Raw genomic sequence first — 17,813 nt, forward strand, 5'->3', positions numbered from 1 at the left:
CACACCCCCAGCCCCTCACTGGGGGATTCTAGGCAGGGGCTCTACCACTGAGCCACACCCCCAGCCCCTCACTGGGGGATTCTAGGCAGGGGCTCTACCACTGAGCCACACCCCAGCCCCTCACTGGGGGATTCTAGGCAGGGGCTCTACCACTGAGCCACACCCCCAGCCCCTCACTGGGGGATTCTACCCAGGGGCTCTACCACTGAGCCACACCCCAGCCCCTCACTGGGGCATTCTAGGCAGGGGCTCTACCACTGAGCCACGCCCCCAGCCCCTCACTGGGGGATTCTAGGCAGGGGCTCTACCACTGAGCCACACCCCAGCCCCTCACTGGGGGATTCTAGGCAGGGGCTCTACCGCTGAGCCACACCCCAGCCCCTCACTGGGGGATTCTAGGCAGGGGCTCTACCGCTGAGCCACACCCCAGCCCCTCACTGGGGGATTCTAGGCAGGGGCTCTACCACTGAGCCACACCCACAGCCCCTCACTGGGGGATTCTAGGCAGGGGCTCTACCACTGAGCCACACTCCAGCCCCTCACTGGGGGATTCTAGGCAAGGGCTCTACCACTGAGCCACACCCCAGCCCCTCACTGGGGGATTCTAGGCAGGGGCTCTACCACTGAGCCACACCCCAGCCCCTCACTGGGGGACTCTAGGCAGGGGCTCTACCACTGAGCCACACCCCAGCCCCTCACTGGGGGACTCTAGGCAGGGGCTCTACCACTGAGCCACACCCCAGCCCCTCACTGGGGGACTCTAGGCAGGGGCTCTACCACTGAGCCATGCCCCCAGCCCCTCAGTGGGGAATTTGGCTCTGTAGGTTAGCCACAGTGATGCTTACCTTCTGATTGGCTAAAACCTATCCACATCCCTTTCCCTGACTGGCCCGGGCTCAGCAGCCCCGCCCTGGCTGTCAACAGCCTCACGCTCAGCCTCTGATCACCCACCACTTCCCACCCACCACTTCCCATCCTCACATGTAATTGGCCAGGTTGTGCTCTTCCAGAGTGTGGGTCTCGAACCCGTGCGGGGTCGTGTCGAAGTAGTCGCTGCCGATGCCGCAGATGAAGCACTTGGTCTGGGGACAATGAAAGAGGTCAGAGTCAAGGCTCATGTGACATCCCTGCTATCCCATAACCCCATAGGTCCTTCCTTGGGCGCGACGCACCTCCATGTCCTCCTTCACTTGCTCCTGTTGGTCTCGGAGCTCCCCGAAAGCGTCAATAATCAGACCTGCGGCGGCAGAACAGAGGTCAACACCCTCGTACACCCAGCTCCTCTGCGCCTTGCCTTTCTTCCAAGGGTTTCCCAATCTTACCGCACCTCCCAAGCAGAGTAGAACCGGGTGCTCACTATGGACAGATAGTTCAAAGGGACGCACGGCTTAATCATCCTGGCAATCTTTGAGGTTAGTCCTGGTAACTAACCAGGTTGGCCTCAAGCGTACGGCAGGCCTCTGGCCTCTGCCTCCCCAGGGCTGGGGACTAAAGGCATCTGCCACTTTCCAGCTACTGTGCCTGTTTTTTTGTTGTTGTTGTAAGATTTATTTATCTATTATTTGTACATTAAGTATTCTGCCCGCATGTGAGCCTGCAGGCCCGAAGAGAGCACCCAATCTCATTACAGATGGTTGTGAGCCACCATGCGGTTTGCTGGGAATTGAACTCAGGACCTTTGGAAGAACAGGCAGTGCTCTTAACGTCTGAGCCATCTCTCCAGCCCTCCTGTGCCTGGTTTTAACACTTTTCGTTTTTCAGATGGAGAAACCAAGGTTTAGAGAGGCTAAGCCAGGGAGCTAGCCAGCCTCTAGGTACCATGTCCTCCCCCACCAGCCCCGCCCACGCAGCCCCGCCCACGCCCATACATGCCCCACACAGTCACACAACCCCACCCACAGTCACACAGGCCCAATCACACCCACACGCACCCCACCCACACACCCACGCAGCCCCACACACACCCACACTGCCCTGCCCACACATGCTCCACCTAGTCACACACACCCCGCCCATGCTCACACAAACCTGCCCACATGCCCCACGCAGCCCTGCTCACACCCACACTGCCCCGCCCACACCCACACAGCCCCGCCCACACGTGCCCCACCCACACCCACACGTGCCCCGCCCACACCCACGCAGCCCCACCCACACCTCACACAGCCCCGCCCACACGCACCCACACAGCCCTGCCCACACCTCACACGCTCCGCCCACACGTGTTCAGCCAGCACTGACCCTGAATGATGGCCAGCAGGATGACAATGACGAAGAAGAAAAAGGTGATGTCGAAGACGACCCGGTAGAGCTCATATTCGTCGCCCGCCGGGTCCTCAATCTCATCGCCGATGCCTCCGCCGGCCCGGACGCCCACGTACATGTGAAACAGGTAGCACTGCGGGAGGAGCGGCGGGCACACAGTCAGCTACCAGAGGACCATGCAGGCCTGGAGAGCCAGCAGTGACAGACACAGCTGGGGAAGTGTCAGGGCCGTGCCAGGGGGGCACAAGCCGGTGATGATTTAGACCATCAACTTGACGACAGGACCTAGAACTCAGGTCACGTCCGTGAGGAAGTTCGCAGCTTGGGTTAACTGCGTTGGGTTAACAGCTGCTAAGAAACTACTGGCCGCGCTACCAAAGGACCCAGGTTCAATTCCTGGACCCCGCACGGTGGGTCACTACTGTCTGTTAAGTAAGACGTACATGCAGGCAAAACACCATTATGTGTCAGAAGGGAGAGAGGGAGAAAAAGAAAGGCAGGAAAGAAGGAAGGAATACATACATAGTTTTTGGTTTCCACAAGGCACTGAAATAAGTTTGGTAAGGCTGAAGAGGCTACTGTTGACAAGAAGAGGCAGGGAGACCAGGCAGGCTCCAGTTATGACCCAAGTGAGGGTCAGACGGGGCATTTAATTTAAAAGGTAAGGTGTCAGGTGAGCTGGCGTGCGCGTGTTGGGCCTGGTGCAGGGCACAGAGAGATCAGTGGGGAGGACCAGACGTGTAAGGGAACACATCATCCTAGGCCTGAAGAAAGACCAGGAAGCCAAGATTCAAAAGCCGGAAGGACTGTGGTTAGACTCCAGCAGGACCAGCTCTTCTCTGTTTGGTTTTTGTTGTTGTTTTTGTTTTCCGAGACAGGGTCTCTCTGTGTAGCCCTGGCTGTCCTGGACTCACTTTGTAGACCAGGGTGGCCTCGAACTCACAGCGATCCTCCTGCCTCTACCTCCCGAGTACTGGGATTAAAGGCCTACGCCACCACGCCCGGCTATCTTCCCTGTTTTTCTAAGCCACGATGACACTTTCTGCTGGCTGTATGAGCCACCAGCAATTTCTAAGCGGAGGAGCCGGAGGGACTTGGTCCATCTGGCACATGGGACAGATGTCACGCCTACTTTTCTACATCCCCAGAAGCTGAGAAGACCCAGCTGTGTTGACTGAGAGCTCAGGCCCGAGCCAGTGATGGGGACCAGGCTGTGGGGACCCATGAGGCCAGATCCGAAGACATCTTCTGGCACAGAGCCCTGAAACGACTCTCAATTGCCGTCCTTCCTCTAGGGCGTGGACGTCAACCTGCGTTGTGATCTCCATGGTTAGCATGAGAGAAATAAGCACGCATAGGTCAAGTCATGGGAGAAAAAGAAAAGCTCTGTCTATCATCCCTGCCTGTGTAGCTCAGCCTGGCTCTGAACTCACCACCCTCCTGCCCCAGCTTCCTGAGTTCCGGGGCTGCATCAGCACAGTTTGCGGAGGTTCCCAAGGATAAGTGCCTTCCCGTGACGTCTCTGTGATCTCACAGGTGGCCAGGCCAGATGCAGTAGGTGTGTTGCTTGCTCCAAGTCATCCCACTCAGGGGATACAGAGAGCTCCTTGCCTTTCCAACAGTAGCACTTAACACTGTGGCCCATGGAACCCAGGCCAGCTCAACCTCCCAGCTACAGCCTCATAAACCAGCAATCTGAAGGCATTTTGGTTTGGTTTGGTTTGAGACCAGGGTTTCATCCTGTAGTCCTGGCTGGTGAGGAACTCAGAGATCCACCTGCCTCTGCCTCCCTTGGGATTAAAAAAGCTTGCAGCACCAACACCCAGCTGCTGCTTCCTTTCTTTCTTTCTTTCTTTCTTTTTTTTTTTATTTTCTTTCAGTTTAAAAAATGTGTTTACTTTCATTTTATGTGCTTGCGTGTATGTCTATGGCAGGGTGTCAGATCTTGGACTTACAGACAGTTGTGAGCTGCCATGTGGAGTGCTGGGAATTGAACCCTGGTCCTCTGGAAGAACAGTCATCTCTCCAGCCCTTCTTTCAGTTTTTTGAGACAGGGTCTCTCTGTGTAGCCTTGGCTGTCCTGGACTCACTTTGTAGACCAGGCTGGCCTCAAACTCACAGCGATCCACCTGCCTCTGCCTCCCGAGTGCTGGGGATAAAGGCGTGCGCCACCACTCCTGGCTTGCATTTTCTTAATTAGATTGATGGGGGAGGGTCCAGCCCATTTGTCGGTGCTTCCATCCCTGGGCTGGTGGTCCTGGGTTCTACAAGCAAGCAGGCTGAGCAAGCTAAGGGGAGCAAGCCAGTGAGCAGCGCCCCCTCCACGGCTCCTACGTCAGCTCCAGCGGCGGCGCCTGAGTCTCTGCCTTCACCGCTTTTATCGCTGAACTGTTGCTATACGGAACTGCGAGTGAAACGAACCCTTTCCTCCTCCAGCTGCTTTTGGTCACGGTGTTTCACCACAGCAATAGACACTTTAGTGATTTCCAAGCTGGCGGGGTGGGGGCGGGGGTGGGGACGGGGGAGGGGGTGGGGGCGGGGGGGGGGCGGGGGAGGGGCTCACCGTCATCATGTCGTCACACTTCATGTCTGGTTCGTCCTCGTCTTCGCTCTTGTTGTAGAATTTGCGGAAGAAGTTGAAGGCCACCACGGTGTACAAGTACACCACCACAGCTAGGAGCCCCACAGTCATCACCAGCTGGGGACAGGCGGGCACTGGTCAGCTCTGCGCGCCTCCTACACAGGGCCCTCAACTCTCTGCCCCTTTAAATTCAAGGTCCCATAAGCTTGGCTCTCCCTTTCCCAGAATGCCCTAGGCCGGGCAGTTGTGGCGCACACCTGTAATCCCAGCACTCGGGAGGCAGAGGCAGGTGGATCGCTGTGAGTTCGAGGCCAGCCTGGTCTAAAGAGCTAATTCCAGGACAGTCAGGGCTACCCAGAGAGGCGCAGCTCAAATAATCTCCCCACAAAACACAAAAACTAACCAAAGACCCTTCCAGATTACCATGCCCCTCCCCGCCCAGGAAGCCCCTCCCCGCCCAGGAAGCTCCTCCCCTCCCAGGAGGCTCCTCCCCTCCCAGGAAGCCCCTCCCCTCCCAGGAAGCCCCATTCCTCCGACGTCTTCCCCTTGACCCTGCCCTTCAGAGACGACCCCGCTCTCATCTACCCTCTCCCACGCTATCAGGCCGTCTTCCTCAGTAGCTCTTGACCACCTCCCCTCCCCCTCTGCCACTCCCAGCTTTCCACGCAGGCCCCCACCGCACCTGCTTTCCGTTGTGGGTGACAGACGAGAGGATGGTGCGCAGCGTCTTGACTCCCATGGCGATGTCCAGGAGGTGGGCAGCGAAGAAGAAGTTATTGTAGTGTCCCAGGAGGGACATCACCATGTACCAGCCCAGATACAGGAAAGACTGAGTGTAAAAAGGGTCTGGGTTAGGAGACACGGAAGGACACCCCGGAGCAAGCACTGATGTCTTCTCTGCCTAGGGGGAGTATCTGTTCGCCCCAGAGCAGGAGAGAGCTAGGGACCAGGTAGGAGGTCCGCTACAGAAGGGACCCACAGCCACGGATGTTCTGGGGACAAGGGACAAGGGGCCAGATAATGCCAGCACTCCGGGAGGCTGAGGCAGGTGGATGTCTGTGAGTTTGAGGTCAGCCTGGTCTACAGAGCGAGTCCAGGACAGCCAGCCTGCTGCACCCCTCTCCATACACAGCCCCACCGTCCTCACGTTGTCTGTGAAGATGACTCCAAACTTCCAGATCTGGTACTTGACATCGATGGACATGATCCTGTGGGGAGGGAGACAGCCAGATGCCTGGGTGTCAGACACTAGCCACCCACGTACCCCCACCCCCCCCACCCCGCCCTGCCTCTGGCAGAGGTGGTCCTCTCACCATGTCAGCAGGCCCGGTGGGGGGTCAGGTTTGCGGTCGTTGTGGGCTGTGATCTCCAGGGAGGCCAGATCCATACCCAGCAGCTCAGCGATCCGCTCCCGCCCGAAGATGTCCCCGTGTTTGTCCAGAACCTGTAGGGGAGAGTGGCGGGCTGTGAAGGCAACGCTGCTGCTGGGGAAGGGGATTGATGTTGCCTGGGTAGGGGCTCAAGGGGGCACTTGACTTCGCAGGAGGAACAGGGGAGCATTTTTCCTGGAAGGAAGGGCCTGATTCCTGCAGGTTTTCTGGAGGAAGGTCCAACGTCCGGCAGGGGCGGTAACTAACCTACTGGGGAAGCTTGTAGCATTCGAGGAGGCAGACCATGGCTGTGAAATTGGAACCCCTGTCTCCCACAGAAGCCCGGCAGTAGATCACCGTGTTCACTCACCACGGCGGCCTCTCCGGTCAATTCCCACATTCCTACTCTGGGCGCTTTGCCGGGGCTAATCTAGACTAGACACCTACCTACCTGGCTCACCCCACCTCCTAATAAACTCTGAGGGCCGCTCCGGACCTCTCTGACAAAACAGCAACCTTTCCTGGCCAGTGCACACACTCTCCTGCGATTCCACGCTGAGTTAGTGCCTATACTTATTTATTTATTTATTTTTCCCCCCAGAGTCTCATCATGTAGCCCTGGCTGGCCTGGAACCCAGTCTGTAGACCAGGCTGGCCTCGAACTCACAGAGATCCACCGGCCTCTGTCCCTGGAGTGCTAGGATAAAAGGCACAATGCTGGAACACTTGGGTATTTAGGTTTGTTTGTTTGTTAGCTTTATGTATGTGTGTTGCCCCACGTGTGCAGTGCCCATGGGGTCAACAAGAGGGAACCTCACACACTGTAGCTGGAGTTGCAGGAAGCTGTGAGACACCGTGTGGCAGACGACTAAATCCAGGTCGTCTGCAAGAGCAGTCAGTGCTCTTCACTCTTGGGCCATTTTTACTTTTCAGAGATTTACTGCCAAGTTTTCGTTTGGGTTTACTTTTTCCAAGATTTACTATTTATTTAGCTGTCTGTATGTTTGCCTGTGTGATTGTGTGCCCCATGTGTGTGACTTCCAGAGAGTGTCAGATCCCCTGGAGCTGGAAATGTAGGAAGTTCTACGCTGCCAGATGTGGGTGCTGGGAACCGAACTCAGGTCCTCTAGAGGATCCGCAAGAGTTTTTAACTACTAAACCATCTCTCCATTCACTCATCCACCCATCCATCATCCATCCATCCATCCACCCACCCATCCATCTTCCCACCCACCTATCCATCCACACATCCATCCATCCATCTTCCCACCCACCTATCCATCCACACATCCACCCACTCTCCCATCCATCCATCCCTCCATCCACTCATCCATCCACCCATCCATCCACCCACCCACCCACCCACCCACCCACCTTCCGTGTAGAGGCTGGGAGGGTCAGAGTGAAGTCTCAGGCAGCCCACTTAGCCTGCACTCACTATGTAGACGAGGACAGCTTTGAGCTCAGGCCCTCCAGCCTCCTGAGAACAGGCATGCAGCAGCTTCTTTAATTTTATACGGTGCTGGGGACTGAACCCAGGGCCTCGTGCATGCTTTAGACGCATTCCCCCCACTGAGCTACGTCTTCAGGCCCTCAAATGGACAGTTCTTAACTCATCTCCTCTCTCATATGCCTACAGACTCCAGAGTCCTCACCCTGTGCCCTTTATATGCATCGTCTCTTTTGAGAAGGAACTATGATCACCGTGCCCATATTCCCCGGGGGAATCTCCTCAGAGTGGCACAGCCCTTGCTTAGGGTCCTGTACAAAGCAAGGACTTGACAAGGTCAGGGCTGGTCTCCTGGCAGCGAGAGACTCCGCCTAGGGGCCCTCCCTTCCCCACGTGGCCCTCTCACCTTCCGCTTGACAAACTTGTCCCAGTAGTTGCTGGGGAAAGACCTGTGAAGAGAGAAGTGTGGAGCGGTCAGGGTGGTGTGGTGCTTGACGCTGACCAACCTGTAGTCCTTCATGGGCTGGCAGGGAAGGGTTAGGGCTGCGGCCCTCTCGGAGGAGGTGTGTCGCTTTGAGGGCTCTAAAGACCACACCAGGCTCCGGCTCTGTCTGTCTGTCTGTGTCTGTCTGTGTCTCTGTCTGTGTCTGTGTCTCTGTCTGTCTGTCTGTCCCCCCCTCTGTGTTTGTCTGTGTGTCTCTCTCTCTCACTGTGTGTCTCTCTGTCTGTCTCTCTGTCTGTGTCTGTGTCTCTGTCTGTCTGTCTGTCCCCCCTCCCCCTCTGTGTTTGTCTGTCTGTGTCTCTCTCTCTCACTGTGTGTCTCTCTCTGTCTGTCTCTGTCTCTGTCTCTCTTGCCTAGGGATCAAGATACAGACCTCTCAGCTATTCTCCAGCACCCTGCCTGCCTACCTGTCACCTCACCAAGAAAGCTTTATGCAAATCCCCAACTAAATGCTTTTTTTTTTCTTTTCTTTTCTTTTTTTCTTCTTGTTCTTAGAGACAGGGTCTCTCTGTGGAGCCTTGGCTGTCCTGGACTCGCTCTGTAGACCAGGCTGGCCTCGAACTCACCGAGATCCGCCTGCCTCTGCCTCCCGAGTGCTGGGATTAAAGGCGTGGGCCACCACACCCAGTGCTCTTAACTGCTGAGCATCTCTGCAGCCCTCTCCAAGTTACTTTTTGCAACAGAGTCTCTCACTGAACCCCTGAGGTCACCAATCCCCTAGACTAGTTGGCCAGTGAGCCCCATGGACCCCTCTCTCTTTGCCTCCTAGCTCTGGGATCCCAGGCACGCAGATTTTTATATCACTGCTGAGGATTTGAACCCAGGTCCTCATGGTGAGCAGCGAGCAGTTTGCCCATTAAGCTGTCATGCCAGCCTCACAGCCGTAGGGAGACAGAACAAGCCGGGCCACAGGGGCCTTGCCACTCGGAAGCCCCGCCCTGCCACCTCTGCCACCCTGAGGTGGGGCTGGGCGGGCACTCACGGTGTGTTGAGCACCAGGCGGTCCCACTGTCCTTTGACGTCGTCGTCCTCAGGCTGCTCCGTGATGTAGAGACCGTCGAACTCCAGCTTCCGGGCCAGCTCCTTCTCCCGCTTAAAGATCACCAGGGGCACCTAGGGGTGGAGGGAGGCAGAGGGGAGGGGTGGCTTCAGGGTAAGCACGGAGACCATGGGGCCTGCCTGCAGCCCGTGAGTGACACCGAAGGGGCTTTCTCGGGCTTCAGGGTGCAGAGAGGGAAGTGATGGTGGAGGGTCAGGGGTGGCTGGGGAGGTGCAGGCCGAGGGTGGGAAGAGGGGAAAAGCTGAGGGCACCCGGTTGTCTGCTGCAGGCTGGGGTTCCGGAGGGGAAGTGTCCACTCAGGGTGTGAGGTGTGGATGGACAGGGAAGGAGAACAGCACACTGAACTCTATGCCAAAGAGCTGTGTTCATTCTGAAAAAATTCCAAGATTTACACAAACCTCCAGACCCGCGGAGTCAGCAGAGGCTTGAGACATGCCTTGCAGGGGTGGGGGGAAGGGGGGTCCATGACAAACCTTGGCATTTCTAACATCAGAATCCACTCCCTGTCACATGTGAGACCCCAGAGACACCCCAGGCGGCAGATAGATCTTCCTTTCTTCCATTTAGACCAGGCTAGCCTGGAATTTAGAGAGATCTGCCTGGCTCTGCCTCTTGGGCAGTGAGACTAATGGTGTGTTCCACCATGGCAGACCTTGCATCCTTTGTTTCACTTTAAAAAATGGTTTTTGGTTTTGGTTGTTGTTTTGGTTTTGGTTTTTTGAGACAGGGTTTCTCTGTGTAGCCTTGGCTGTCCCGGACTCGCTTTGTAGATCCTCCTGCCTCTGCCTCCCGAGTGCTGGGGTTATAGGCGTGCGCCACCACACCGGGCTTACAGAGATCTCTTAAAGGAAGATTTTATTTTTATTACTTTTAGTTGTGTGTGTGTGTGTGTGTGTGTGTGTGTGTGTGTGCATGTACACACGAGTGCAATATTAATGGAGGTCAGAATCGCCTGGTGTTGAAATTACAGGCTGTCTGCGCTGCCTGGCGTTGGTGCTGAGAACCGAACTCTGGTCCTCCGCAAGAGCAGTGTGTGCTCTAAACTGTAGAGACCATCTCTCCAACTCCTCGCTTCACGGAGATCTTAACTGACTAACAGGTGGGAAATCATATTCTCCCTGAGAAGTTTGTCCCCTCCACGGGGAAATGAACACAGCCCTATAGGCACAGATAACCCGGGGCTTGTACGGCCCGGTCAGCTCTGGTCTGCATCAGCTCCCATGCGCAAAAGCACCCTTGCTGAAGACCCCAGGCCTGTGTCGCTTTACCCAACCCACCATCACAGCCCCAGGACCGCAGTCGAGGGTCACGCCGCCGTCCCACCTTGAGACAGTTGTAGCCGATGATGCAGAGGAAGGCCACCAGAGTGTGCAGCAGACTCAAGCACCGCAGAGCAGGCTCCATGTAGCCCGTGCTCTCCTCCAGGAAGTAGTACACCATGTTGTCATCTTCATCACCCTCCACCTCCTCACCGGCCCCAGAGCCCCAGCCAGAGCCACCGCCAGACCCTGCCCCTGACATGTCCCCAGCTCCGGAGCCTTCTATGTCGTCCTCCCCTGGTGGAGAGTCTGAGACCTGAAGTGGGGTCAAAGCGGGGGTGGGGGAGTGGGGAGGGTCAAATCAGAGAGGGGACCCTGGTGGCACCCGGTCTGTTCCACCCAAACTCACATTTATATGACACACTTCCTTTTGTTTCCTCACACTCCTCCTCACTTCCGCCTTTTGGGACGCGAGTCTCACTCTATAGCGGAACTCACTATGTAGACCAGGCTAGCCTCAAAACTCAGAGAGCTCCATCTGCCTCCGCTTCTTGAGCGCTAGGATTGAAGGCGAACACGACCACTACCGTTCCTATTTCTTTTTGACATGGTACCTTGATAGCATAGGCTTGCCTGGGATTTTGCTATGTAGCCCAGGCTGGCCTCAAACTAGTGTGATGTTCTCTGTTAGCTTCCCAAGTGTGGAGACTACGGGTATGTGGCTCCACACCAGGCTTTTAGGACACTTTCTAGACCCAGGGGCCGATTTATTTATTTATTTATGACTGTGTCTCATGCATCCCAGACTGACCACAAAGTCTCTCTATAGCCAAAACTGACCTTGAACTCTTTTTTTTTTTTTTTTTTTTTAAAGATTTATTTATTTATTATGTGTACAGTGCTCTGCCTGCATGTACACCTGCAGGCCAGAAGAGGGCACCAGATCCCATCATAGATGGTTGTGAGCCACCATGTGGTTGCTGGGAATTGAACTCAGGACCTCTGGGAGAGCAGGCGGTGCCCTTAACCTCTGAGCCATCTCTCCAGTCCCCAACCTTGAACTCTTGATCCTCCTGTATCAGTCTTACTTTTTGAGATAAAGTCTCGCTATGTAGGCTTAGCTGGCCTAGAACTTACAGAGATCTGTCTGTCTCTGTCTTCCAAGTTTTGGAATTTCAGGCACCCCAGAATCACCACCACCACCACTGGTTCCCTCTTTTTTTTTTTTTCTTTCTTTCTTTTTTGAGACAGGGTCTCTCTGTGATAGTTTGGCTGCCCTGACTCGCTTTGTAGACCAGGCTGGCCTCGAACTCACAGCGATCCACCTGCCTTTGCCTCCCGAGTGCTGGGATTACAGGCGCGCGCCACCGTGCCCAGCTTCCTGGCTCCCTCTTTTACGTTTCACAAGTCTCAGACGTAAATGTGGTTTTGATCCCATTTTGAGGACGAGGAGGCCGAGGCACAGAGAGGTTAAGCATTTGCTCACCACACACCTGTCTCTTCTCTAGGGCCCTGGCAAGGACCAGAAGCCTTCTCTAGCCTGGGAGGCCTGGTTCCCTGCCCTCCCCCTAACCTCCCCCCTGCCCTCCTCCTTCTGTGAGCCACCTGCTTTCTTCTCCACACACACCTTTTAGCTGCTCTGAAAGCCCCACATCACCAGGTGCTACAGAGGGGACTCCCACACCTGGGTACCGCCTGGCAGGTGGCAGTGCTGGCTGGGGGAGCAGCTCCTGTGTCTTATACTAACTTTTAAATTCACTCATGTACCTGTCCCGTATGAGCCCAGACCCCTCCCCCAACTCAGCCCCCCTCCCCCGCTCCCCCCTCTCCTCCCAGCCGTCTAGGCTGAACTCCTCATGGAAGGCTCAGCCTGGAATCTCCTCCCTTCCCTGAATGGGGCTCCCGCACCTGTCCTGTGCTGAACCTCCCACCTCGCAGCTGGGTGACAACCTGATGACACCCCCCCACTCCCACCCCGGGCCGTGGGGGGGGGGGCCGTTGACACAGTATAGGCACCTTGTAGAACAACAATATGAAGTTGATGGCAAACGCCAAGAACAGGGCCAGGAATCGCAGCGTGTAGAAGTTCCTCGACAAGTAGTTCTGGAAGGAGAGAGGAAGAGCCTTGCTCGCAGCGCGGCCTCATCCCTGTTTACCCATAACCAAAGCGCCCCCCCCCCATCCCCAAACAGCTGCCCCCGCAACCTCCTACTCAAGGAGCGCTTGCTGCTGCCGCGGCCTCTAAGCTTTCTCCCACTGGGAACATCAAATGCTCGCCCTTGCTTCACTCCCAGCGCAGCCACGGTAGCCCTTTACAAAGGAAGAGACCTAGGAGGCTCAGGGAGGTGCTGTCTTTCTCAAGGGAACCAGGGAGTCTCTGTAGCCCCCCAGTCCGGTCGGTCCGTCCCTCGGCTCAGTCCCGCCAATCAGGGACAGTGCGTGATCCGCCCCGCCATCTTGGATCTCCGACCCAGGGAGTTTGATGCCAGGCGAGCTCTCCGGCACCGAGCCATGCCCTCACCCCTGGCAGCCCCCACCCCATCCCTGGGACCGGAGTCCAACCCCCCCCCCCCGGCCCCTGGCACACTGTCTGCTTTACTGGGAGCAGGAGATGACTTCATCGCGCCATCTTTTCCTCCCCACTTCTATTCCTCTTACGACTCCTCGGAGAACTGCCCTTCCATTCAACATGTCTCCACCCGCCGCACTCTGTCTCCCAGCTGTGCCTGGGGACAGCTCTGCCCTCCCTTCAGAGGGACCTTCTGTGAGATGACCTTGGGGGGAGGTGGGTCTCCCAAGAAGAGAAAAGCATCACCGCGCCCCTGCTGGGGGCTCACCAAGAACTTCACCCTCTGTACTTCCAGTTCACCCCAGAATTCCTCCAGGCCGGCACCTGCAGCTTCCTCCTTCTTGGGAGGGGGTGGGGGCGGTGCCTTCGTGGGGGGCTCAGGAGGCGGCTCGGGGACGGCTTCCTTCTCCCCATTCTCCGCACTGTGGGACACAGAAAAGGCTCGGGCAGTTCGTTCACTCAAGGTCACTCATTTGGGGGGCCAGCCTGTGCCAGGCCAGGTCTGGATGGTGCTGGGGACCCAGGATGACGAGACAAGCACGGGCTTTGAGCACAGAAACTCCGTTAAATGGAGCTGAGTAGCTGGGTTGGGGTTACTTTTTTTTTTTTTTTTTTTTGAGACAGGGTTTCTCTGTGTATCCTTGGCTGTCCTGGACTCATTTCTGTAGACCAGGCTGACCATGAACTCACATTGATCTGCCTGCCTCTGCCTCCCCAGTGCCAGGATTAAAGGTGTGTGCCACATTCACCTGGCCTGTTTTTACTTTTTATTTTGAGACAGTGTACCCGTAGGTTGCCTAGGATGGCCTTGAACTTGCTCTGCCTCAGGGAGGCCTGCAATGTGGGACTCGTCCGCCTGGATTAGATGAGATCACCACTCCCCATCAAAATAACTTGTCCCATGGAGCCTGTGAAGCAGACAGGGGGCGGGGGGTAGGGGGGAGAACCACATGCTTGGAGACCTGGCACTAAAAGGAGCATCCTATGTCTGTGACCTTTGGAGTCTCTCCTGCATCCCCAGGTATGGACCGGATGATGCTGAGGGCAGGGACGAGGCAGAGTGACCAGGACAACTCTGGTCCTTGACCTCAGAAGGCTCTCAGTCCAAGAGATGGGCTGAGGCAAGGATCTGGCGCCCCCTCTACTCGCAGACACTCACTCAGCTTTCTCGGGCTCGGGCTCCGGCTCCGGCTCCGGCTCTGGAGGCAGCTCTTCCTCTTCTCCATCCACCTGGGGACCAACCGGGGACAGGGCGCAGGGCTGAGCTCCTGGGTGCTCACCAACCTCTCTCTAGCCTGTTACCCTCGGCCTTCACTTCTCTCCCCTGGCTAATCAAGGTGTTCTTCTAGATTCCGCCCCCACCCCCCACCTAGGAAGAGGGGACCACGAGGCTAAGGGAGATAGAAATGCCTGGTTCGCCAGGTGTGATGGCGCAAGCTTTTAATCCCAGCACTCGGGAGGCAGAGGCAGGAGGATCGCTGTGAGTTCGAGGCCAGCCTGGTCTACAGAGTGAGTCTGGGACAACAACAAGAAATGCCCGGCTCACAATCCTATGTGGAAACAGTCTGAATTCAAAGAGCCTTTTGTCTGGCTGTGGTGGGTTCTCGCTGTGTATCCCAGGCTGGTTTTTAATTCTAGATTCTCCTACTTCATCCTTACCAGTGTTGAAATCACAGGCTTTGTTTGTTTGTTTGTTTGTTTTTTCCAAGATAGGGTTTCTCTGTGTAGCCTTGGCTGTCCTGGACTCACTTTGTAGACCAGGCTGGCCTCGAACTCACAGCGATCCGCCAGCCTCTGCCTCCCGAGTGCTGGGATGAAAGGCGCGCGCTACCACGCCCCGCTTGACGTCACAGGCTTTTGTCAGCATGCTTGCCCGAAGGATGCTCTTGTCTCTCTTGGATTCTCATCACGTTGACAGCCACAGGCATCAAGTCATAGCGCCGCTGTGTGAGCATATTGGCAGACCTTTCTCTCTCACACAGACTGCATAGCTCCCTACAGCCCTGTTCCTCTGTCCTTGGTACTGTCTCCGTGGGTCCTTCTAGGTCTGGCGCCTCCCCCACTCCTCTGACTTGGTTCTCTCTAGCGCTCCCCCTCTTCCCAAGTATCTGTTTCTCTCCCCAATTCTGTTCCACTTTTTCTGAGGGGTTCTATCAGGCCGTCCCTCTCTCTCCGTGCCCTGGAGCCTTGGCAGGCCTCTCTCACCCCCAGCTTCCTCTTGAGGATGGGCGAGCCCTCCGGCGTGGGGGGTTCCACTGGCGTCGTGTCACCCATGTCCCCGAGACCACCAGCGCCTTCAGGCCGGAAGGGGCTTCCATCGGCCACGGCCACCGCCCCGTCGGCACCTCCCGTGCCAGCCTGGTCCCCTGCCGCCTCTTCGTCTCCGGCGCCCTCGGCGGCATCGCCTTCACCCTCTCCTTCTCCCTCTCCCTCCGCATCGCTGCCAGGGCCGCTCGACGGCTGGCCGTGCACCTCGTCGCCCGTGGGGTCCGGCATGCCTGCCAGGAGCTCGGTGACTGTCACCTTCTTGGCGCTGTCTACCAGCCCGCCTCCGAACAGCGAGCCCCAGAGCAGGCGCAGCGCCCCGGCCGCCGCGCCCGCGCCCGCGCCCCCGGCTCGCGCCACCAGCGCCCAGAGCAGCGTGGCCACCGCCGTGGCCGCCTCCCGCGCCGTCAGCCGCCGCAGCTTCCGCACGCGCCGCCGCAGGCTACGGTAGCTCAGGCCCCGCAGCGTCCGGCCGGCCCCGGCCGCCAGCCATGCCCACACGCCCGCCGCCGCTGCGGTAGCGCCCGAGCCGTCGGACCCCGCTGCGCCCTCCTCCGCCTCCTCGGTGCCCTCGTCCTCGTCCTCCTCGGGCTCGCCCTCGGGCTCGGAGATCTGAGCTGCGATCTGCATCTCAAAGATCGTGTCCTCGCAGAAGCTCACGAACATCTCCATCTTCTCGGATTCGCCGCCCTCGTTCACCACGTCGAAGATGAACTGGCGCTTGGACTCCTTCACCTGCGGGAGTAGGGAAGTGGACGGGCGGGGTTCACTGTAGCAGCCGCCCTTTGAGACTGGGACTTAGGTAGCCCAGGCTAGCCTCCAGCTTACCTATGGGGTGGAGGATGGCCTTGAACTGCTGATAGTCCTGCCTCCGCCTCCTGAGTGCTGGGATCACCCTCCACAATTTCCTTCCCCCACCCCCCACCCCAAGACAGGGTCTCTTTGTGTAGCCTTGGCTGTCCTGGACTTGCTTTGTAGACCAAGCTGGCCTTGAACTCACAGCCCTCTGCCTGGCCCTGCCTCCCAAGTGCTGGGATTGCAGGCGTGCCACACCACGCCAGGCCACAATTTTCTTTATTATCGTTATCCGTTATCTGAAGGGCTGAAGACATGGCTCAGCGGTTAAGTGCGTTGGCTACTCTTCCTGAAGACCCCTGGTTCGGTTCCCAGCATCTATCGAGGGGCTCTGTAACCCCAGTTCCAGGCCTTTTAATGCCCTCCAGACACACACATGCAGGCGGGTGAACTCACTACTTGCAAGCAACATACTCGCGCATAAAATAATCTAAAACAATAAAATTATGTGTATATAATGTGTATCTGAGTGCATGTGCGTGCAAGGGACCTAGGATCCTGGGAGAGGGCATAAGAGTCTCTAGAACTATGGGGGCTGGAGAGATGGCTCAGCAGTAAAGAGCATTGATTGCTCTTCTAGAGATCATGAGTTCAATTCCCACAACCACATGGTGGCTCACAACCATCCACAATGAGAACTGGTGCCCACTTCTGGGCTGCAGGTGTACATGCAGGCAGAGCACTCTATACATAATAGATAAGTCTTTTTTTTTTCCCCCAAAACAGGGTTTCTCTGTGTAGCCTTGGCCGTCCTAGACTCACTTTGTAGACCAGGCTGGCCTCGAACTCACAGTGCTCCACCTGCCTCTAAATAAATAAATCTTTAAAGAAGAAATGATGGACTGTAGTGGTGCACCCCCTGTAATCCTCGCATTTGGGAGGCAGAGATCAGCCAACGTCTCTGGGTTTCAGGACAGCCTGGTCAATACAGTGAATTCCAGGCTACTGCACAGTAAGCCCCTGCCTCCAAAATAATGATGGTGATAACAAATAGTAATAAAAATAAGCAGCAGTTACGAGCGCTCATTAAAGATGGTTGTGAGCCACCATGTGGTTGCTGGGAATTGAACTCTGGACCTTTGGAAGAGCAGCCAGTGTTCTTAGCCTCTGAGCCATCTCTCTAGCCCCACCCCACCCCACCCTATACTTTCTTTTACATTTAAGGACTCATGGTCTTGTTATGCTGCCTGGGCTAGTTCTGACAATCTTCCTCACTCAGCCTCCAGGATACCTGGGTCTACAGGTGCACACCACTGCACACAGCCCAAAAGTTATTAACAGCTGCTAGTTACAGAGCATGGCTGTGCATGCTTGTCGACTCAGCACTCGGGAGGCTGAGGCAGGAGGATCCCGAGTTCTAGACTGCTCTGGGTGCAGAGTGGGTTTGGGGCTAGTCTGAGATACAGGTGTGTGTGTGTGTTTTCTCATGTATGTTGTATGTGTGTACAGCAGCACTTGTTGGCCATGAACCAAGAATTTATATGAACCTAGACAGTCCCTGGGGCAACACACAGATTATAAAGAAAAAGTTGGATTTGAGCTCCCAAGAGGCTAGCTCCAGAATCTAGCTTGTGTTTATTTTGTTTCTATTTTTGCTTTTGTTTTGAGGCAGTCTGCATCATCCTTAGCACGTGCTT

General features: G+C 56.4%; 1 protein-coding gene across 1 annotated transcript in view; it reads right to left on the minus strand.

Moving 5' to 3' along the window:
- The window catches only part of Ryr1 (ryanodine receptor 1), a 120,274-nt gene that overhangs the window by 857 nt on the left and 101,604 nt on the right, over window positions 1-17,813 (minus strand). Inside the window, 14 exon segments of the mRNA XM_051162053.1 lie at window positions 982-1,082; window positions 1,173-1,237; window positions 2,242-2,398; window positions 4,829-4,963; window positions 5,529-5,675; window positions 5,994-6,054; window positions 6,160-6,290; window positions 8,073-8,115; window positions 9,151-9,281; window positions 10,552-10,803; window positions 12,504-12,590; window positions 13,325-13,478; window positions 14,216-14,286; window positions 15,262-16,056. Of these exon segments, the coding sequence (XP_051018010.1) occupies window positions 982-1,082; window positions 1,173-1,237; window positions 2,242-2,398; window positions 4,829-4,963; window positions 5,529-5,675; window positions 5,994-6,054; window positions 6,160-6,290; window positions 8,073-8,115; window positions 9,151-9,281; window positions 10,552-10,803; window positions 12,504-12,590; window positions 13,325-13,478; window positions 14,216-14,286; window positions 15,262-16,056 (2,330 nt within the window).

This window comes from Acomys russatus, chromosome 19, assembly GCF_903995435.1.
Source record: "Acomys russatus chromosome 19, mAcoRus1.1, whole genome shotgun sequence".
Classification (NCBI taxonomy): domain Eukaryota; kingdom Metazoa; phylum Chordata; class Mammalia; order Rodentia; family Muridae; genus Acomys; species Acomys russatus.